General features: G+C 38.5%; 1 protein-coding gene across 1 annotated transcript in view; it reads right to left on the bottom strand.

Annotated features, from left to right (window-relative positions):
* The window catches only part of WDR19 (WD repeat domain 19), a 98,555-nt gene extending 75,084 nt beyond the window's left edge, over positions 1–23,471 (bottom strand). Inside the window, exons 1-6 of the mRNA XM_021701610.1 lie at positions 23,359–23,471; positions 19,967–20,058; positions 19,601–19,666; positions 16,114–16,239; positions 4,773–4,888; positions 1,167–1,282 (exon numbers count right to left, since the gene is read on the bottom strand). Of these exons, the coding sequence (XP_021557285.1) occupies positions 1,167–1,282; positions 4,773–4,888; positions 16,114–16,239; positions 19,601–19,666; positions 19,967–20,058; positions 23,359–23,364 (522 nt within the window). The 5' untranslated portion in view covers positions 23,365–23,471. The remainder of the gene's footprint in view (positions 1–1,166; positions 1,283–4,772; positions 4,889–16,113; positions 16,240–19,600; positions 19,667–19,966; positions 20,059–23,358) is intronic.
* Positions 23,472–23,934: the final 463 nt, after the last annotated feature.

A 23,934-nucleotide genomic window follows, 5' to 3' on the forward strand; every position in this document is an offset into this window, starting at 1 on the left:
CTCCTTCTTTGTGTAATCCCCATCCCTACCCCTCTGAAGGTGGGCTGGACCTAGGGACTCAGTTCTACATGACAGAATATGGCGAAAATGATTTTGAGATCAGGTTATTTATTAAGAGATTGTGGCTTAAGTTTTGAATGGCTGTTCTCATTCTCTTACTACCTGCTATGTTGTGAGGCACTGTATGGAGAGATCCATGTGGACAGGAAATTAGGCAGGCTTTTGATCAATGGCCAGAGAGAAACTGAGGTCCTAAGCCTAACAACCTGTAAGGAACTGAACTGTTGTCAACAACCATGTGATTGAGCTTGGAAACCGATTTTTTCCCAGTCAAGCCTTCAGATGAGACTCCAACCTTGACCAATAAAATGCAGCCTTGTGAGACCTTAAAGCAGCTAGGCTGCACCTGCATTCCTCATCCATAAAAACTACAAAACAATAAATGTATATTGTTTTGAAACTGCTAGGTTTGGGGCGTAATTTATTATGTAGCAATAGAGACCTAATATGGGACCATATTTCATATTTCTTCTGAAGTACATAGCACAGTGCCATATACTTAGAGGGTATTCAAAGAATTTGCTAGTCAATATTGTCCTAGCAATACTAAACCATATGCCAAGTAGTCCAAAGTAAAATTTGCCCACTGGTGAGATTATGTAGTAGCTATTGGTAATACAAATTCACTTAAGGAGCCACTGAAGATCTAATCAATTGGGAAATTTGAATAGTAGTAACTTTGAATCCTAAAACTAAATTTAATTAGGGTTAGTTTGGAAGCAATTTAACATACCAGTTAAAGGCATGGGCTTTAGAATCAGGCAAACCAGACTCCGAGTCCAGTTATTAACATTTATATTATGAATATACACATACAAAGTCAGAGTTATCTCACAGATATACAGCCTGGATATAACCACAGAGCCGATAATCCATGCCAATACTAGGTAATAGCAAATGTACAAAGGAAGATATTTGGATAAATGATTCTTAGGAAAGAAAAGTGTTCTGATACATAAAAAGAACAGTTTTTGTTGTTTAGAAAAGGAAGTTATTGCATACATATCTCACATAGAGATTTTAAAATTTCGTAGGCTAGTTTGGTAGACAAACTTTATTTCAGGGAAATTTTTGAATATATCAGACCAAAGATGATACTGTATTACCTGTCTTATCGTGTCACCTTCCTGATTGCTGACTGTAATCATTTTATCTTCACCACCTAAAGCAAGCAGATTTTCTGCATTCCAACATCCACATGTGATTCTCTTAGTATGTTTTCCTGAAAAAGAGATGATTTTTGTACAGACACATGGGTTTCTCAAAAAAATTAAAAGAACTGTGATGTCAATCTGTAAGTCTAGGTAATATGCCACCGATATTAAACAGACAAGGAATGTTAAATCTCATCAAAGCAGTTAGGGTCTAAGCAACCTTATTTAAAAGTTTATTACCAAGTTCTAAAGCAATGTAACGCTATATAAGAGCAATACTGCTTTTCAACTATTTATATGGATATGGGCATGGGCCTTACATGAAAAGACACTCCGCTCAACCAGTTTGTTTGCTTACCGTATAACCAAACCTTTAACAATAATGTCTTAAGACCAGTAAATCCCAAGGCACTCAAGTTATCTTTACTATACTCAGCTTCACAGTGTGGTAGACCCGTGGTATAAACAGATTCAATAATCACAGTTTTGGCTATTCATGTAAAACTAGAGCACATTATGATTTCTGATAATGCTGAGGTGCAAATCTGAATGTACCTTGGTGGGACTTGTGTTAAGAACTGAGTCACTTAACTAGTAAGTGATACTAGATGGAAGCAATAAGTATCAGGAAACTTTTTCATTGAGGAATCTAGCCAGTGCAAAAACTCAATTTTGGGGGGGAAATCTTATACTTGACACTCTGTGCATTTGTTGAAGGTCCTGGGATAGAAAAATCCTTGAGTCTCAAGATTAATTCTACAATGAAGATTAGAATGGTTAAGTATACATATTCTGGAGTCAGACTGCCTAGATTTGAATCTCGGCTCCACCACTGACTATAAAACATAGAGTAAGCTATTTAACACTTCTATTCCTTAGTCACCTATCCATAAATTGGGGATAATAGTAGGGCCTGTCTCATAGAGCTGAGGATCAAATGAGTTTAAGCATTTAGAAGAGTGCCAGGCGTATAGAAAGTGCTATATAAGTTCAGCTATTTTAGCTGCTTTTTGAGAGCAGAGACATTAATTTTATTCTTTCTACCCCTTACAGAATGTAATACAGTACCTATGCTGGAAAGAGGATCTAAATAAGTAGGTATTAAGTGAATAGACCCTGAGGCCAGAATCCTGGTGTGTTAGAGGCTCCGCAAGGAGGATAGTGTGGCTGGAGTAGAGGAAGTAAGAAGAGAGGAGTTTGAGATGAAATCAGAGAGTCTGCAATGGCCAGGTCATGCGGGTGCTGGCTGGCCATTGTGAGGACTCTGGCTTTGACTCCAGGTGAGATGGAGAGCCATTGGGAAGGTCAGAGCAGAAAGCTCACTCTGGCCCCTAGCTTGAGAATACTGTATTACAGGGAAAGAGCTGAAGCAGGGAAACCAGTTCAGAGATTGCAGAAATTCACATGGAAAAGATGTATGAGGCTCACACACAGTGGTAACGGAAGAGGTGGTGAGAACAGGCTGGATTCTGGAAATATTTAAAGAAAGAGCCTATAAGATTTCCTGGCAAATTAGATACGGAGGGATGAGAAAGAGGAGTCAAGGATGATGCTAAAGTTTTAGCCTGAAGATCTAAAAGGATGGGATGTCATCGATAGTTGAGAGGGACAGCTGTGGGTCAAAAGGATTTTAGAGATATTAAATTTGAAGTGTTTCTAGACATCTCGTGAGAGATGTTGAATAAGCAGTTGGATATGAGTCTAGAGATAGGAAGAGATCAATATGGGACTGGTCAGGATATAGATGGCATTTCAAATCAGGAGGGCACAAAGTGAAGGGACCATTCAGAGAAGACACTGAGATGTAGGAGAGTTTAGTGATCATAGATTAAGGGACTTGTGTGGTACACTGCAACTGGTCCCAAAGAAATGGGCATTAGGAAGGAAAGAAGAGTGCACAAAGAGGTGTGAAAAGGCCAAAGACAAACTTCTTTCTATACCCCAGAAAGGGAGAAGAAAATCTCTTCTTCCACCTTCCTGTATACCTCATGGCTTCTTTGCTTCCCGTGCTCAGAACTCAGGTTAGCCTTAACATCAAGAACAGTTAACCTGTTTTGTGTGCCTACTTACAGTACTCTGGGCACTTTACATGTACTGACTTATTTAAATAATATTAACTCACAGTTAATCTACTATGGTAACTGAAGTTTGAACCATATTAGTGGGAGACTGGCAATATTTAATTAAACCGTAGTAAATGAATTTCATGTATATAAGAACCATGCAACATGAGAACTGCCTATATGTAGGGTAGTTGAAGGAAATAAATCAGTGCAAGATTCAACAAGGTTAACAGATTTTAGTTACTGTGAAATGCTGGCAGATCATGCTACCATGCAGAGGCTCTTAGAGTGGAAAGGCTTGGATTTAGGAAAGTGAGTTATTTAAAAGGAAAAAAAGCAGAGCCACAAGTCATAACCAACTCTGAGACAGGCAGCTATATATTTAGCTAAAGGACCTAAGATATATAATTAACCTGAATCTCCTCAGGCCCATTTTACACAATTAATAAATGACTCAGAAGAGAATCAATATTCATGTTAAATACAAAGATCACTATAAAATCATGTATATGTGACAAATACCTGACACAAAATAATCATGCTTTGACAAATTATTTTCTTACATGTCAAGTGTCAAATGTTCTGGGGCCTGTAAGTTAACTGCTAGGGTGTTCCTAGCAATGAAGTGGGATACAAAAAAAGGCCTAACTGAAGTCAAATAGTCAATTTGTATGGTGAAAGTTGATTTTTGTAATATTTTGTTTAGTTTTTCAAAAAGATCAATGGCATTACCTTTTGGCTGAAGCACCAAAAATATAAATATTAAAGACAGACATATATGTGAAAAAAGTTGAAATAATTACATGTCCTTAATTGAAAGGCACTTTCTCAAGTATTCTGTGGGCACTCTTATCTCCAGAGTTTAATTCTTCCTTAGCAATAAATTATAATTTTTTGGCCACCTGGGTATAATTAAGCCTACTAGTTTCACCATTTACCAGCATGATGTTATAATAATTGAAAAGAATTGATCTGTTTCTTCTTGGGTGTTCAGAGGGCAAATGCTAATGACCAGAGATTCGGGGAATCAAAGAGTCTGAACCGAGGTAAAACAAGGAACAAACACCCTCTAGCCATATACCCTGAGGCAAATATAACTCACAGTGCATACCCAGACTAAATTGGTGTTTGGAGAGTGAGAGATTAGAATTAAGAATCTAGATATATTCTGACCAAACAGTCACCAAATGTTTCAGTCCCCCCACTAACGTGTTGATATGCACATGAGCTATTCCATGTCCAAAGGTACAATCTGCTAGTAATGTCCTGGTGTCCAAAGGCAAAGGCTGACCTTAGAGCAACCATTCTATGTGACCTGGTAATTCTTAGTAGACGGTGAAGAGGGATCTTATAGTTTAGCTAGTTACAGAGCTTGACCAGGCGAGCTTTACTACTATACAATTTCCCTTGCAATATCAGAAAAATCTGAGGCAGTAAAACATACATTTATGTAAAGCATCTTAAATAGTGAGCAGTATTTCCAGCTATAACCTACCCAGCACAGGAATCTTTCGAGACGTCTGACGATTATAAATAAGCAAACTTCCTTTAACAGTTCCAACAGCCAGGAAACTTCCAATTTTTGACCAAAGAAGGAAAGACATTTGATCCCTGTAACATTAAGATATAAATCACTAAAAAATTCAGTCATAATCTCCAGATAGTTCTTTTAAAAAGTATTTCATGAATAACTTTAATATCTACTAAGAAACTGAAGTACAAAATTAGAACTTAATGCTTTAGGACAAAGACTAAGGGCTAAAGACATTTTGGAGATGCTTATAAGATGATCTTATGGTCAGTTAGACCTAAAATACATATGTAATGAATACAAACTCTACTTCAGTCATGATGGAACCTCAAATTTCATAAAATGACTCATGATGAGACAGTTTAGTTAGTCTAATGATAGTTGTAAATGTGGAAAAATTAAAAATTAATGGATGATGACACCACATGCTTTAAAAAAAAAGTAGGGTCCAGGATGCTTGGGTGGCTTAGTCAGTTAAGCGTCTGACTCTTGATTTTGGCTCAGGTCATGGTCTCAGGGTTGTGAGATCGAGCCCCACATCAGCCTCCACACTGGGCGTGGAGCCTGCTTAAGATTTTCTCTCTCTCCCTCTCCCTCAGCCTCCCCACCTTAAAAAAAAATTTTTTTTTAATTTTAAAAGTAGGGTCCTATAACATATTAAATTGGAAAAACCATTGGGAATTCACTACCTTAAATAGGACATATCTTTTCCAGCTCTGTCACTTTTTAAAGTTTTTATTTAAATTCCAAATAGTTGGGGCACCTGGGTGGCTCGGTCAATTAAGCAACGAAAGGGATACGTTTAATAGGTAAAATGATTTGGAAAGATCTCAAACTTAATGGCAAAGTAGTAGATTTGATATATCACATTATATAACTGGTATGTTCTGCTTCAGTAACATGAGAATTTAAAACTACATAAGGGGGGGCACCTTGGTGGCTCAGTCGGTTAAGTGGTTAAGCGTCTGCCTTCAGCTCAGGGTCCTGGGATGGAGTCCTGCATCGGGCTCCCCACTCAGGGGGGAGGCTACTTCTCCCTCTCCCTCTGCCCCTCCCCCCGCTCATGCTCTTTCTCTCTTTCTCTCAAATAAATAAAATCTTTAAAAAAAATAAATTCCAATTAGTTAACATACAGTATAATATTAGTCTCAGGTGTGCAATATAGTAATTGAGCACTTCATACATTACCTGGTGCTCATCAGGATGACTGCACTCCTTAATCCCCATCACCTATCTCACCTATTCTTCCCCCTCGCCCCGCCCCCGTCACCTCCCCACCCCCGTCACCTCCCCTCCGGTAACCATCAGTTTGTTCTATTTTTTTTTTTAAGTATTTTTATTTATTTATTTGAGAGAGTGAAAGCGAGAGAAATCACAGGGAGAGGGAGAGGGAGAAGCAGACTCCCGGCTGAGCAGAGAGCCCGACGCTGGGCTCGATCCCAGGACTCTGGGATCATGACCTGAGTTGAAGGCAGACACTTAACTGACTGAGCCACCCAGGCACCCCTGTTCTCTATAGTTAAAAGCGTTTCTTTGTTTGCCTCTTTTTTTCTCTTTTGCTTATTTGTTTTGTTTCTTGATTCCACATAAGAATAAAATCATATGGTATTTGTCTTCCACTGGCTGACTTATTTCATTTAGCATTATACTCTCTCGCTTGATGTTGCAAATGGAAAGATTTCATTTTTTTTTTTTTATGGCTGAGTAATAGTCCATTGTATATATGTGTGTATATATCTATGTGTGTGTATATAGATACACACATATGTACACACACACATACATACATACCACATCTTTATCCATTCATCAATCAATGGACACTTGGGCTGTTTCCATAATTTGGCTATTGTAGATAATGCTTCTATAAACATCAGGGTGCATGTATCCCTTTGAATTAGTATTTGAATTTGTATTATCTGGGTAAACACCTCGAGTAGTACAATTGAAGGATTGTAGGGTAGTTCTATTTCTTACTTTTTGAAGAACCTCCATACTGTTTTCCAGAGTGGCTGCACCAGTTTGCATTTCCACCAACAGTGCAAGAGGGTTCCCCTTTCTCCACAACCGCACCAACACCTACTACTTCTTTGTTTTTGATTTTAGTTACTCTGACAGGCGTGAGGTCACTGTAGTTTTGATTTGCATTTCCCTGATAAGTAATGTTGAGCATCTTTTCATATGTCTACTGGCCATCTGTATTTCTTTTGCTCATTTTTAAATTGGATTATTCATTTTTTGGGTATTGAGTTTTGTAAGTTCTTTATATTTTGGATACTAACCCTTTACTGGATATGTCATTTGCAAATATCTTCTCCCATTCTGTAGGTTGCCTTTTAGTTTTGTTGACTGTTTCCCTCACTGTGCAGAAGCTTGTTATTTTGATGTAGTCCGAAGAGTTTACTTTTGATTTTGTTTGCCTTCCCTCAGGAGACATATCTAGAAAGAAGCTGCAAAGGCCGATGTCAAAGAAGTTATTGCCTGTGTTCTCTTCTAGGATTTTTATGCTTTCAGGTTTCACATTTAGGTCTTTAATTCATTTTGAATTTATTTTTGTGTCTGGTGTAAGAAAATGGTCCAGTTTCATTCTTCTGCATGTTGCTATCCACTTTTCCCCACACCATTTGTTGAATAGCCTGTCTTTTTTCCATTGGATATTCTTTCCTGCTTTGTTGAAGATTAATTGATCATAAAATTGTAGGTTCATTTCTGGGTTTTCAATTCTGTTCCATTGATTATGTGCCTATTTTTGTGCCAGTACCATGCTGTTTTGATCACTACAGCTTTATAATATAACTTGAAGTCTGGAATTGTGATGCCTCCAGCTTTGCTTTTATTTTTAAGGTTGTTTTGGCTATTTGGGGTCTTTTGTGGTTCCATACAAATTTTAGGATTGTTCATTCTAGTTCTGTGAAAAATGCTGTTGGTATTTTGATAGGAATTGCATTAAATGTGTAGAGTGCTTTGGGTAGTATGGACATTTTAACAATATTTGTTCTTCCAATCCATGAGCATGGAATGTCTTTCCATTTCTTTGTGTCATCTTCTTCAATTTCTTTCATCAGTGTTTTATAGTTTCTGCTGCTTCATTATTGGTGTATACAAATGTAATTTCTGTATATTGATTTTGTATCCTGTGACTTTACTGAGTTCCTGTATCAGTTCTAGCAGTTTTTTGGTGGAGTCTTTTGGGTTTTCTATATACAGTATCATGTCATCTGCAAATAGTGGAACTTCTCCTTTTTCCTTGTTGATTTGGTTGCCTTTTATTTCTTTTTGTTGTCTGATTGCTGTGGCTAGGACTTCCAGTATGATGAATAAAAGTGGTGGGAGTGGACATCCTTGTCTCATTCCTAACTTTAGGGGAAAGGATTTCAGTTTCAGGTGATGTTAGCTGTGGGTTTTTCAAATATGGCCTGTTATGTTGAGGGAGGTTCCCTCTAAACCTACTTTGTTGAGGGGTTTTATCATGAATGGGTATTATACTTTATTGAATGCTTTTTCTGTGTCTATTGAAACAATCATATGGTTCTTATCCTTTATTAATGTGGTGTATCACATTGACTGATTTGCAAATATTGAACCACTACTGCAACCCAGGAAAAAATCCTGCCCGATTGTGGTGAATGATTTTTTTTTTTAAGTAGGCTCCATGCCCAACATGGGGCTTGAACTCATGACCCTGAGACTGAGTTGCATGCTTTACCGGCAGAGACAGCCAAACACCCTATGGTGAATGATTTTTTTAATGTATTGTTGGATCGGGTTTGTTAGTTTATGGAGAATTTCTGCATCCATGTTCATTAAGGATATTGGCCTATAACTCTCTTTTTATCTGGTTTTGGTATCAGGGTAATGCTGGCCTCATTGAACGAATTTGGAAGTTTTCTTTCCTTTTCTATATTTTGGAATAGTTTGAGAAGAAGAGACATTAACTCTTCTTTAAATGTTTTGTAGAATTTGCCCGTGAAGCCATTTGGTTCTGGACTTTTGTATGTTGGGAATTTTTTGATTACGGACTCAATTTCTTTGCTGGTTATCGGTCTGTTCAAGTTTTCTATTTCTTCCTGTTTCAGTTTTGGTAATTTATTTGTTTCTAGGAATTTAACCATTTCTTTCAGGTTGTCCCATTTGTTGGCATATAGTTTTTCATAATATTCTCTTGTAATTGTTTGTATTTCTGGGTGTTGGTTATTATTTCTTCTCTCTCATTTGTGATTTTATTTGTGTCCTTTCTCTTTTCTTTTTGAAAACTGGCTGGAGGCTAATCAATATTATTGATTTTTTTCACAGAACCCGCTCCTGGTTTCATTGATCTGTTCTATTGTTTTTTATGTTTCCAAATCATTTATTTTTGCTCTAATCTTTATTATTTCCTTCCTTCTGTTGGCTTCAGCCTTCATTTGTTGTTCTTTTTCTAGCTCCTTTAGGTGTAAGGTTAGGTTGTTTATTTCAGATTTTTCTTGCTTCTTGAGGTGAGCCTGTATCGTTATGTGTTTCCCTCTAAGGACTGCTTATGCTGCATCCCAAAGGTTTTGGACTGTTACGTTTCCATTTTCATTTGTTTCCATGTATTTTTTAATTTCTTCTTTTATTTTCTGGTTGACCCATTCATTGTTTAGTAGCATGTTATTTAACCTCCATGTATTTGTGGTCTTTCCAGATTTTTTTCTTGTGAATGACTTCTAGTTTCATGGCATTGTGGTCAGAAAAGGTGCATAGTATGACTTCAATCTTCTATTTGTTAAGGCCTGTTTTGTGTCCTAATATGTGGTCTATTCTGAAGAATGTTCCATATGCACTTGAAACAATGTGTCTCTGGGGTGCCTGGGTAGCTCAATCAGTTAAGCATTTGACTCTTGATTTTGGCTCAGCTCATGATCTCGGGGTTGTGAGACTGAGCCCTGTGTTGGGCTCAAATGCTGAGCATGGGGTCTGTTTAAGATTCTCTCTCTCAAAAAAAAAAAAAAAAAAGCGAATGAAAGAATATGTATTCTGCTGTTTTAGGATGGAATGTTCTGAATATATCTGTTAAGTCCATCTGGTCCACTATGTCATCAAGGCCATTGTTTCCTTGTTGATTTTCTGTTTAGATGATCTGTCCATTGATGTAAGTGGGGTGTTAAGGTCCCCTACTATTACTGTGTTATTGATTAGTTCCTTTATGTTTGTTATTGTTTTATACATTTGGGTACTCCCATGCTGGGTATATAAATATTTAAAATTGTTATATCTTCTTGTCCCCTTTATTATTATATAGTCTCCTTCTTTGTCTTCGTGTTAAAGTCTAGTTTGTCCAATGTAAGCATTGCTACTCCAGCTTTCTTTTGACATCCATTTGCATGATGTTTTTCCATCGTCCTCACTTGCAATCTGCAGGTGTCTTTAGGTCTAAAATGAGGCTCTTTTAGGCAGCACAGAGATGGGTCTTGCTTTTTTATCCATTCTGACAGCCTATTTTTTTGATTTAGTCCATTTACATTCAAAGTAATTACTGACAGATATGTATTTATTGCCATTTTATTACTTGTTTTGTGGTTGTTCCTGGAGATTTTCTCTGGCCCTCTCTTGTCTTTCTCTCTTTCATGGTTTGCTGATTTTCTTTAGTGATATATTTGGATTTCTTTCTCCTATTCTTTGCATGTTTATTAGCCATGTATGAGATATTGTTACCATTAGGTTTGTATATAACCTCTTCTGTAAATAGCAGTCTATATTAAGTTGATGGTCGATTCAATTTGAACCCATTCTTTTCTCCTCTCCTCCCCACATTTTAGGTACATGTTTTATTTATATCCTTTTTTTGTGTGAGTTCCTTGATATTTTACAAAAATATTCTATAAAATTGTGCTTCCTCCTTTATACTGTCACTTTTGGCTTCTCCTTTGCACTCAAAGAGTCCCTTTTAATATTTCTTGCAGGGCTGGTTTAGTGGTCATGAACTCCTTTAGTTTGTTTGGGAAATCTCTCCTTCTGTTCTGAATGATATCCTTGCTGGATGGAGCATTCTTGGCTGCAGATTTTTCCTATCCAGCACTTTGAAGATTCCATGTCACTCCCTTCTGGTTTGCTAAATTTGTGTTGAAAAATCTCCTGCTAGCCTTATGGGTTCTCCCTTGTAAGTTAGTGACCTCTTTTGTCTTGCTGCTTTGAGTATTTTTTCTTTATTACTATATTTTGCAAATGTAATTACAATATGTCTTGGTGTGCGCCCATTTTGTTGCTTTTGATAGGAATTCTCTGTGCCTCCTGGATCTTGATGTCTGTTTCCTTCTCCAGATTAGGAAAGTTTTCAGCTATTATTTCCTCAAATAAATTTTCTGCCCCCTTTTCTCACTTTTCTTCTTCTGGGACTCCTATAACAGGAATGTTATTACATTTGATAGAGTCACTGTTTCCCTCAGTCTATTCTTGTGTTGCATAATTCTTCTTTCTTTTGTTCAGCTTCATTGCTTTCCATTACTTTGTCTTCCAAGTCATTCATTCATTCCTTTGGGTCTTTCAGCCTGCTGTTCATTGCATCAAGCATGTTTCTGATCTTGTTTATTGCACTCCTCATCTCTGATTCTTTTTTAACTCTTTTATCTCTTTGGTGTCTCACTGATGTTTTCCATTTTTTTCTCAAGCACAGTGGAGTATCCTTATGATTGTTGCTTTAAATTCTCCACCAGGCATGTTACTTATATCTATTTCACTTAGATCTCTGGCTGTCATCTTATTTTGTTCATTTGGGATAAATTCTTCTGTCTTCTCATTTTTTCTAAGTCTCTGCCTTCTTTTGTGTGTTAGAAAAGCCAGTCTGTCTCCTGCTCCTGAATGTAATGGCCTTATGAAGAGGTTGTCTGGTGCCCAGGGCCTGGCGCTCTAGGGAGTGCCCCCAATGTGTGTTGCATGCACTCTGCTATTGTGTTTTGGCTGCTCTATATCCTTCAGGCCAGTCATCTGCAGAGGCTCTCCTTGCCTGCTGTGTGCAGTGTTTGGTCTCTGACTGAATGTGCTGAGTTTTAACTAGGTGTGCTTTGGTCTGATTATGAAATGAGATGTGAAATGAGATGTGTCACCACCTCCACCAGAACTGAGGCCCTGCAGCACTCTCTGGTTGGGAGACATGGTATGGGCAGGGGTTTGTGCTGATCTTCTGGGGGGGGACTGAGGTAAGCATGACTGAGAAAAGCAGTTCCACCAAAGCACAGGGAGTGCTTAGTATAAGCAAGTTAGGCAGCCAGTATCCATGCTGCACTGTTTCTGCAGGTGGCTCTGTGTTTATGCTGAGGGGCGGGAGAGAGAAATGGCGCCGACCCACTCCTTTGTTCCTGGAGAGGTATCTCTGTGAATACTATCTCTCAGGGACATGCTCTAGCAAGAGCAAATAATCTCCCCATTTTGTGCCCTGGGCTCTCTTCAGATGTTGTTTCCATGCTGTACATCCCAGGGTTGTTTCCCTACCTTCTCTCTAGGAGTGCGGCAGGGCCTTCCAGGATCTATCCTAGCCAAGCCCAATGACACTGAAAACTCCAGGCTTTAAGCCACACTGGTTGCAAGAATTCATAAAATTCAGCCCCTCTCATTTTCCACACCAAAGGCTTTGAGAAAATGTTCTACTTCTGTGTTCCCCTGTGTGTTCCTCTCTCTGTTGCCCTTCTCCGTGGCCATGGCTCCTTCCTCTCTACAGCAGCCAGGAGCTGTTTCTTCACCATGCCTCCACACTTTTTACCTTCTTCATTGTGGCCTCTTCTCTCCCTTTAGTTGTGGAGTTTGTTCTGTCAGTCTTCTGGTTGATTTCTGGGGTGTTTAGGATTTGATAGTTAACGAGTTGTATTCATGTGATGAAGTAAGCCTGGGGTTCTCCTACTCCACTGCCATCTTCCTGTCTCTCCCACCTCTGTCACTATTAAGATTAGCTCACTCAGAAAGCGGAAGAAAGCACTATTACCTACCACCAGTTCTTAAGTACATTCTAAGACCTACTGGTTGAACTTTTATACAATTCCCTACTAAATGACATCAGGACTCCGGGAAAGTAGCTCATCCTATGTATCAAGGAAAGAAATCACAATGGGTATAGAAAAGTCGTTCTGAAAATGCAATCCCAGGACCAACAGCATCACTTAGGAACTTTAGAAATGCCAGTTCTCTGGTCCCACCGCAGGCCTATGGAATGAAAAATTCTGGGGGTGGCGCCCAGCTATCTGTGTTTTAATAGGCACTTTGATACAGCTAAAGTTTGAGAACCACTGATAGATCATTTACTGTTTACAGAAAGCAACACTGCTTTCAAGAATGCTGATATACAGAAGACCAAAAGTCACTTAAAGTATATGGAAAGTTAGTTGTAACAACAGATGAATATAATAAAATGTTTAGTTAGAAAATTACTTCTAATAAGTACTAATATCCCAGGCTGCTGGGTTTCATCTATTAAGTGTATGTTTTTAAAAGATCAATATGCTTGTTTATCTGTTTAAGCAGGTGTGACAGCTATGAGAATATGCCTCTTAGATCTCTAGCTATGGAAAGTGTAACTGATGAAGGGCCTCACTGGAATCCATCACCTTGATGTCCCGGGGCCATGCCTTCCCATAGGCTGCTCCCAGATAGTAACTGAGCAGGCAGGGGTACTATTGAGGCCCATTCCTGGGAGACATAGGATTCCATTGATGGGTAACTTTGGCTTAAAGTCTCCTCAGAGGCCTAGCTGAACTTAGAATTGGGCTGCAGTATAAGATGCTTCTACCCCATGTTTCTTCCTTCCCTCTCCCCTTTACAAGGGTCAGACATGCACTGTGGTCTGATGGCTCTTCTAACCTACCCCTCTATGTTTCCTCACTGGCATTTCCTGTAGTAAATCTCACACACTCAATCCTATCTGGGATTGCTTTTCAGAAAACATGAATAGAAAGAATTGTGAGCACCAGAGGAAGGAGGAACCGCCTGAGAGGCACAAGGTCTGATCAGCAACAGTGGTCACATTTAATAAGAGTAGTGTGACAACAGTCCATTCAATAGTTTACCATCACTAACAGTCACATAACAACCAACTAGAAAAAGAGTTAAACAGTATGTTCCAAGAAGATCAAGTAGCCAAATATCCTCAAAAGAAGAGCCAGCTGAACAGACTCCATCTTTCTTTTCTTCAGAGATAAGGCCTCTAGAAGGCCTCACAAATTACAATAAGATACTACAGCACACATAAGTTCCCAATAATGCTAGCAGATCAGGACAATATATAGTAATTACATGTATTTTTGGCCAAGTTAAACTTAAAGAATATATTATTTAGGGAAATGCACGTGGTATAAAAAAAAAAATGAAACCTACGTAAAAGGCACAGGTTTAAAAAAGTCTTGCTGATATGACAACTGAAGGTCAATTAGAAAAGAGGCTGAGTAGGATGACTAGAATTCAGGTCTGAATGGCCTTGGGAGAAATAACCATGTCCAATGATCCAACCACAAATCAACTGGTTGATAAATGAGATGCTGTATTTAGAGTTTTCTCTGGAAAGATTGCTGTACCCCAAGGACATAACTCCTATAAGCCTAGGTAGGATCAGGGGAAGTACCACTTAGAATAATTCTAAGAAGTTATAAAAATACACTTAGTAAAAATTAATAAATTCAATCCATTGTGTTAACATAATAATTTAAGATAGTTAAGTGACATTATAGTAAGTTTTGCAATGATTATATCTGAATATGTTTTGTGTATTATTTAAGATGTTCGAAATGCTCAAAAGAATAAATTCCAATTAAATTTGTAAATGGAATTTAAATTTTTCAAGGAAATTTGTTTGCAAAATGAATATATTTAAGAAAAACTGATATTCAAAACTGTGTTTAAGTATCTTAGTATAATAGCTTGACCTTTAAATAAACAATTGGTAGTGGGTGTACCTTTGTATATACAAAAGTCCTTTAGATATTAAATATTAATATAAACTAATATTTAATTGGTTCTGCCTTGATAATTACAATAACATCCACCATTCATTGAATTCTTAATTTCATGCCTGGCCATGACACACAATTAAATGTCACAACAACTCTGCGATGATGTGAGGAAATGGATCTGTGGGAAGATAGACAGCAGAAGCAGACATATACCAGTTTGAAACACCTTGGATTAATTATGCATTTTTCTCCAGGTGAGAACGTGTTCTCACTGATGCTGAACTTGGTTCAAGAACCAGTATTGATGTTTATAAATATTCTCTTGAATTGAAGAACAGAGTATGTAAATCTTTTTAAAAAGTGATGCATACCCAAAGTGTAAAAGGACAGAGCAAGAAATGAAGGTTCTCAAACCTAGCAAGACTTCATGATGGGTGGACAATATCACCTGTGAATGCATGCTTCATGTGTCAATTTGGAGGGTTAAGGAAAACGACACTAAGGTTACCTTTCGTCCTGTTCTGCATGGCCACCTTGCTTCCTCTGGGTTGTTACTCCTTGGCAAACTGGAAATTTATAGTCTAATCTTACAATATGTGTGTGGCCTATCTGCAGGTCACATGACACCAGGAGGCAGATATTATTATTACACACATTCCATATACAAGAAGAAACTGAGGTTTAGAGAGAGGTAAAGCAACTCGTTCAAGGTTGAACTGCCAAGTTTTAGTTGTAAATAAATTTTTCTATTCCATATGTTAAAGTGGTTTCTATTTTAGCAGAAATCTGTAATTTATTCTGTTTGCCCAGTATATTTTCATTTGGGAACTGTACCACCCTTGATCCGACTCTTCACTTACTGGGATTTTCAATCCCATGGCCCTGCCTACCCTACTCAGAGACCTTCTGAGTAACTGAGCAGACGCTGGTGATGTGATGGGGATATGCTCTTCTCTTTGGTGTAACTTGCTGTGAAGAATGACATAAGCCAAGAGTTGGCAGCAGCCATGGAGAGAGTCTGACAGAATAAAGTCAATACAGAGAAAGGGAGAGCTCAGAGATGGAAAGAGAGTCTTGACTGCATCACTAGAACCCCTAGATCCAGCAATGCCTGAGGCCAAGCCCATTTCCGGATTTTTCCAGATGTTTTGTCTCATCTTTGAACATTTTAGTCTGTTCCACTGAAAGCAACTTTTTAAGAAGCTACTGATAGTTTACAATCATAACAATTTTATTCTAATTAATTGGGCAAAATCAATAGGATTATATGTAATGATAAAAAAGGAAACTTTCTTTCATAGGAAAATAAGTCACAAATGCATCTTTATAATGATAGCAGTTAAGTACTGTTAGCGTCAAACCTACAAATAACCATATTTGTAAGTGAAGATTTAAAATAAAAAAGTTATTCTTACCTCATACCACTGTCTAATTGGCTGGTTTTATTTGTGTTGGCATCCCATAGATAAATGCAACTAGATTTGTCAGCAATCACTGCTAGGATATCTCCATCTTTATCCCAATCCATAGCAACACAGTTACTTTTAAAAAAGAGAGCAAAATATCACTACACGTTTTCTTAAAGTAGGGAAAAGAAATTTAAATATCTATTTGTAATTTTTATCTACAATAGGACCAATCTATTTTGAGTAGGTCATAAACTCTCTAAAGTGAGAAATACAACTCACTATTGACTGCCTAGATAATATTAAATTTTCTTTTTTTTAGAGAGAGAGTGTGCAAGCTGGGAGTGGGGGAGGGGCAAAGGGAGAGAATCTTTTTTTATTTTGTTATGTTAATCACCATACATTACATCATTAGTTTTTGATGTAGTGTTCCATGATTTACTGTTTGCGTATAACACCCAGTGCTCCATTCAGTACGTGCCCTCTTTAATACCCATCACCAGGCTAACCCATCCCCCCAGCCCCCCTGCCCTCTAGAACCCTCAGTTTGTTTCTCAGAGACCACAGTCTCTCATGGTTCAGGGAGAGAGCGAATCTTAAGAAGACTCTGTGCTCAGCGGATGTGGGGCTCCATCCCACAACCCTGAGATCATGACCTGAGCTGAAACCAAGAGTCAGATGCTTAACTGACTGAGTCATCCAGGTGCCCCACTAAGTTAAATTTTTTCTTGTTGTTGAGGGGATGGGAAAAATTTAAATTCTATTTTACATATTATTTATATATACTACGTTAAATATAATCACACCTAGTAAGTTAGCAGATTTTCTTAGATACTATAAAGATCCTGGCCTTTGGTAAAACAAACTCATCAAGCACCTCTACAAAGGAATCACATTTGGAATCAAGGGGTAATTTGTATGACCAAGTGCTGAAAGGTTATTTCAGATTTACAGAGAGAAAAAGGAGGTATGGATAAAAAATGAAGTTATATCCAGATAAATTGTGTATAAAACAGATCATGGCTGGGTAGATGTGGGATTGCAAATAATGGAAAAACTAGATTTTGAAGTGGTAAGAAATGTTATTTTCATTTTGTATCATAATAGAATAAGAGTGATTCAATTAAAATGACAAAACAGTTATACATAGGAAATGCTTTTTAAATATGTTATTGCTCAAAATTATTTCAAAGTATTTATTATAAATCAAAGGGTTCCCTGAGGGATTAATTTTTTCTTCTCTGATGCTATTTTTCATTTTGAGACTCTGTTCTGGGATATCAGCTAAGCCATACTCAGATTTACAGTTAAGACAATTGGGAGTTACTCTGGTCACTTTATTTTTCAAAATGCTAAAATATGTTTTGGGATCTTAATTTTCTCTAGTATTTTCAGAGATTTGGGAAGTATGAAAGAGGGAAGCTTTCAAATTTTTTATAAAATCATCTAACAATTAAAGACAACACATATGGTATTTTATTTATCTAGAGATTCTCTATCAGTTGAATTCAGCTACGATAAATACAGCAAAAGAATTCAGAGGTTAAAAAATAATGTGGCCCCCCCCCCCCAAAAAAAATATATATATGGCCATTGTGTAACCAAAATAGAGGTCACAGAGATGATGCAAAAAACCTCATATAATTTACTCAAAGAAGTTCTTTACTAAGTACCTTCTTATTTTTGGACATAATTACAACTATCTTGACTTCTGTTTCCCAAAATATAGAAAACAAGCAACAATTAAGAAAGCAATGGGAAATGCCAAAATGGTGGCATCAGGTAAGTGGGGCACAGCAGGAGGTGGGAAAGGCTGTTAGAGACTAAAAGAAGACAATCTGATTTGCGAAGATGGTGGCAATAAACTACAGAAAGCAGATATGAATTTAAAAAGCATGGCAGCATAAGACCATTTAGGTGAGGGACTCTACATACCTTAATAACGATTGAAACTATCAATAAAATAACTAATAAAGGTAATGATTACACAGAAGCATTAAAAATGCTTATGTTATGGGGCGCCTGGATGGCGCAGTTGGTTAAGCATCTGACTCTTGGTTTCGGCTCAGGTTGTGATCTCAGGGTCCTGGGATGGAGCCCCAAGTTGGTGCAGAGTCTGCTTGAGACGCTCTTCCTCTGCCCCTGCATATGTGCTCGCACTCTCTCTAAAATAAATAAATAAATCTTTAAAAAAATGTTTAAGTTATGTTTTGTGTAATCTAGAATGATTTCCTGGAAATGGATAGGCTTTGTCCTATAAAATGTATCAAGGGGTACCTGGGTGACTCAGTCGGTTAAGCATCTGTCTCTTGATTTCAGCTTAGGTCATGATCTCAGCGTCATGAGATTGAGCCCTGCATTGGGCTCTGCACTGAGCATGGAGCCTACTTAGGATTCTCTCTCTCCCTCTCCCCCTGCCCCCGCCCACCAGCCACCCTGCTCACATGCACACACACTCTCTCTCTTAAAAAAAAAAAAAAAAAAAAAAAAAAGTTTAACAATGACATAAGGACGTCTGGTGGCTCAGTCGGTTAAGCATCTGCCTTCAGCTCAGGTCATGATCCCAGCGTCCTGGGATTGAGTCCTGCACTGGGCTCCCTGCTCAGCTTCTTCCTCTGCCTGCTGCTCCCCCTGCTTGTGCATGCTCTCTCTCTCTCTGACAAATAAATGAAATCTTAAAAAAAAAAAAGTTTAAAAAGTGTGTTGAAAGTAACTATTTTCCAACAATTTATGAGAAGAAACAGTACAGTGATATGGGCTTATCTTTTCTGCCTACACACAAAATAAGACTTGTTTATAATTAAATAAGAATCTTTCATATGGACTCATTTATAATTGTACCTTAAAGCTTCCCTGTGAATGTATGGAGGTTATAAATATCAACTCTAACTCATATGCTATATGTCTATGTATTTCACTAACAACTTATATATAAAAAAACAAATCCCTGGGGTGCCTGGGTGGCACAGTCAGTTGGTTTTGGCTCAGGTCATGATGTCAGGGTTCTGAGATGGAGCCCTACACTGGGCTCGGTGCTGAGCACAGAATCGGCTTGGGATTCTCTCTCCTTTTCCCTCTACCCCTCCTGCTAATGCTCTCTCTGTCTCTAAAAATAAGTAAATATATCTTAAAAAACAAAACCAAAAAAACAAATCCCAGGCGCCTGAATGGCTCAGTTGGTTAAGCGACTGCCTTCGGCTCAGGTCATGATCCTGGAGTCCCAGGATTGAGCCCCGCATTGGGCTCCCTGCTCAGCGGGGAGTCTGCTTCTCCCTCTGCCCCTCTCCCCTCTCCCCTCTCTTGGATAAATAAATAAAATCTTTAAAAACAAACAAACCCCAAAAAACAAATCTCTTCGCAAATGAAGAAAGCAAAAGAAGAGACACAGATTATATATGAGTTGTAAAATTCTATTTGATTATAGCTTTAAGGCAATACTTTTTTATCTTTTAGGAAAGAAAGCTTGAAAAAGTTTCTGATCCACCTCTGTACTTACCCAGATAAGTTAATTTCACTTCTTTTTTGACCATGGCGATCAAAGATTTTCACAATATGATCAGCTCTAAAAGCAATCAGAACACAAAAAGTATAAGTGTTTCTTTTTATACATATATATTAAAAAATTAAGCTGCCATCCAAGTGATTTCAATGTTCTCTCATGACAGTTTCATAATTTATATCTACAAAGTTACTACCAGGGGAAAGATTTTATGAACTGTGATGTTAATGGAAGTGAATGTATTATTTTTCCCACTATACAACCATCACACAAGAATCTCCACTAAATAAACAGTGTGGTTATGCAGGCATACAGCCATTTGAAGTCAGGATGATTTACTTAAAACATTCACTGATTTCTTACCCTGTTACTGCAAGGTAGTTTCCTGATGTTTTTTGCCAGGTGAACTGTATTGGTGTGCCAAGCCAAGTCTTTTCGAGCAGTGAGAAAACACGCTAAAAAGACAAAGGTAATTTTTATATTTTCAAAACATGCAATTTAAGGGTTGGTCAAAGATATCAAACCATGATCATGAAGACAGTAGGGTTCAAGATGATAAAGGCTTATTGTTAGAGCTTATCCAGAAAAAGTCAGCAATGTAACAGACAAAATGACTAATCAGATCAACCAACCAACCAACCAACTTCTACAATCTGGTTGTTTGTATGGACAAACAACAAACTTTGTATGAAGTATGGACCTCAATATACAGGCAAGCATTTATTATAAATTTTGGTTTTAAGTGTTTTTGAATATTAATTTTATAAAAATTATAATTTGAATGTTTTACATGTTAAAGAGTAAAATAATTTAAACTTGAATTTAGCTAATAATCAGTAGCATGTCTTTTAAAAAATTTTTATTTGATTTCAGTTAATTAACATATAATGTATTATTAGTTTCAGAGATAGAGGTCAGTGATTCATCAGTCTTATGTAATACCCAGTGCTCATTACATCACGTGCCCTCTTTAATGTTCATCACCCAGTTACCCCATCCCCCAACCCCCATCCCCTCCAGCAAACCTGTTTGTTTCCTATGATTAAGAGTCTCTTATGGTTTGTCTCCCTCTCTGATTTTGTCTTGTTTCCTTTTCTTCCCCCTCTTCCCCTATGATCCTGTTTTGTTTCTTAAATTCCACGAATGAGCGAAATCATATAATTGTCTTTCTCTGATTGACTTATTTTGCTTAGCATAATACCTTCTAGCTCCATCCATGTTGCAAATGGCAAAATTTCATTCTTTTTGATGGCTGAGTAATATTCCATTGTAGATATATAGATATATATATAAAAGTATATATATATACCACCTCTTCTTTATCCATTCATCTATTGATGGACATCTGGGCTCTTTCCATAGTTTGGCTATTGTGGACATTGCTGCTATAAATATTAGGGAGTAGCATGAATTTTTTTAGATTAAACTTAAAATTACCATTTAAAAAATCTTAACCGGGCGCCTGGGTGGCTCAGTTGGTTAAGCGACTGCCTTCGGCTCAGGTCATGATCCTGGAGTCCCGGGATCGAGTCCCGCATCGGGCTCCCTGCTCAGCAGGGAGTCTGCTTCTTCCTCTGACCCTCCCCCCTTTCGTGCTCTCTCTCTTCCATTCTCTCTCTCTCTAATAGATAAAATCTTTAAAAAATAAATAATTAAAAAAATCTTAACCATAATAAAAATACAAACTGCTTCATTCAAAATTTTCTTCCTTTACCCATTAGTTATATTTACTTAATCATTAAGTGCTTAATTTAGCTATTAGGTGGACCGTGTATCAACTGACAAGCCTTTCTTTTCACTCAGTCAGGAACTGGGGTATCCAATATGGAAGCCACAAAACACAGCTGGACTTGAAATTTTATTGAGGGCTTGAAATGTAGGTAGTTCGAATTTAGATGTATTGTAAATGTAGAATACATAGGCATTCCAAGGAATAGAAAAATGTAAACTATCTCATTGATAATTTTTTATATCGATTACATATTGAGATAATATTTTGGATATACTGGATAAAATAAATTATTTAAATTAATCTTACCCGTTTCTTTTAAAACATTTTAATGTGGCTCCTAAAAATTTTAAATTACACTGGCTTACAGTAGATTTATATCAAACAATAGTGATCTAGAACAACTAAGAAAATAGAGCTTGAATGAAAAAATTTAGATTTTAATATAAGGTTAAATTATAAACAATTAGGTTAAATCATAGACCGTATCCAGGCATATGAAGTTTTCATAGTACTACAGGAGGCCTGACAATCTGAGTGGCCACACAAAACTCATCCAATGCTTGAAATTAAACACCAAGGGGCACCTGGGTGGTGCAGATGGCCAAGGGTCAGGCTCTTGATTTCTGCTCAGGTCATGCTTTCAGGGTTCTGAAATTGAGCCCTGCACTCAGCAGGGAGTGTGCTTTAGATTCTCTCTCCCCCTTCCTCTTTGCCCCTCCCTCTGCTCACCCATGTTTTCTAAAAATAAATTTTAAAAAATTAAACACCAATCAATAAGCATTTGGTATGTTAAGTAGATGAAATCCACCTCTATTGGAAACAGGAGTGTTCTATAATCACCAGTGCATCCACGTTTTGTGGAGCTTGAAAACACCTTGAAGGGGGGGGGGGGAAGCATAAAGGCATCTTTTGCAATTTTGTGACCACGAACCCCCTCATGCAAGTGAGGGATCCTTAAACTTAAATTTCATTAGCTTCATGGTAGACCTCTTCTGGCTGAGATCTTACATATTTTTCTTCCGTGGAGCTACATTTACATTCTCCATTTACAGTATAGTTAAAAAGTACTAGCTTCACAACCAGAAAAACAAGGTTTGAATTTCGCTTTTTACTTCTTAGCTGTCGGGCTTAAAACAAGTCGCTTAAATTGCCTCAGGCACAAAACTCTCAATTGTAAACCAAGAATAATTATCTCCTCCGTTCTGATACTTCATAAATTCTGAAGCGCATTAGAAATGTTATGATTACCGGTCAATTCCAATTTCCATGCTAACAGCCACGAGGAATCCTTAGGACTTAATTTTTAAATTGAACTATCCCTTTCTTTGCCAGATCAGAGCAGAGAGCTATTGCTGTAGTAAAGCAGAAGGGTTTTGAAATGAGCTGTAGCCAGTGACCGGGGATGGGGTTCACCAGAAGCCCAAGCGTAGGAACGGTGTGTGCAGAGGATGATGCTCTCCGGCAAGACCTGAGTGTGCAAGTGCAGATTTCTCCGTGACTTATGTACATTAGCCACTGAGTGATTTGTACATTAGTCACAGTCAATACAATTTGACATTATTCTTTCGGAAGCTTTTCACTCATTTTTAAGTGCTGAGCAGTCGCGCGGCTTGCCAGGGATTCAGCTGCAGGAAAAGCACCAGCTCATGACACCCGATCCAGCCAATTTCACTGCGACCCTCCAAGCATACCGTCCTTCCCGCGGTGCGAAGTTCGGGGTCTTTTCTGACCCAGACTGCTCATTTCAGGCCGTGCCTTCAACTCCGTTCACGGTCCCAGAAATGAGGCCTCCTTCTCCGCCTTCTCCTCTCCAATTTTCTTTCTTTTCCCCTCCTTCCCTCAACTTCGCCCCCGCTTTCCCCCTCCCCTGTCACCCAGCTCTCTTCCCCATTCCTAACGCACTCTGGAAGAGGGAGGGAGGGCACAGGCCCCTATCATCGAAGTGACGCTCAGCGGGCTAAGAGCCAGTGGTCTCGTTTTCCCACCTCCCCTCCCCCCCCCCCGGGGTTTGTAAGTTATTTACCTTCATCTCTAGGCTCGACCGGCCGCGCGATCTGGCAAATGCGCAGGCGCACCTGGTCTGCTCCAAGAGGGCTAACGCGTTCCCGTCACCCAGGAGACCGCGCGAGCAGTGACCAATCAGCGAACACTAGCTGAAGGGCGGTGCCTCGTGGGGTCTTCCGCAGGGGAGGGCGGGAGGCGTGGACTGGAATCACGTAACGCTGGCAGAGGAAGGCCCCGAAAGATTGCGCTTCAGGAGGCCCGCTGCGCCCTGGCTTCCTGGTTGGCTCTGATTGGATGAGACCGGGGACTCGCCCGAGGGAGGTGGGCTCTGTGAGCCCTGAAAGGCGCCTGCGTAAATTTCGGCTCCTGGTTCCTAAGATGCCTTTGGTGGCGGGTGGGGGCGCCCAGAATCAAGGAAACGAAAAGGCACTGACTGTTGGATGAAACGAGAACGGAAATTTGCTCTTGGGGCAAATACTCTTACATAGTACGCGCAAAGAGGACTTGGACAGGCCCGTGTGTCATCTGGTTTTTTCCTTTCCAGGCTTCTGGGCTAGAAGAAATAGGATGTAAGAAGTAGTTTTGTTTTAAGGCG

This window comes from Neomonachus schauinslandi, chromosome 2 (assembly GCF_002201575.2).
Source record: "Neomonachus schauinslandi chromosome 2, ASM220157v2, whole genome shotgun sequence".
Classification (NCBI taxonomy): Eukaryota; Metazoa; Chordata; class Mammalia; order Carnivora; family Phocidae; genus Neomonachus; species Neomonachus schauinslandi.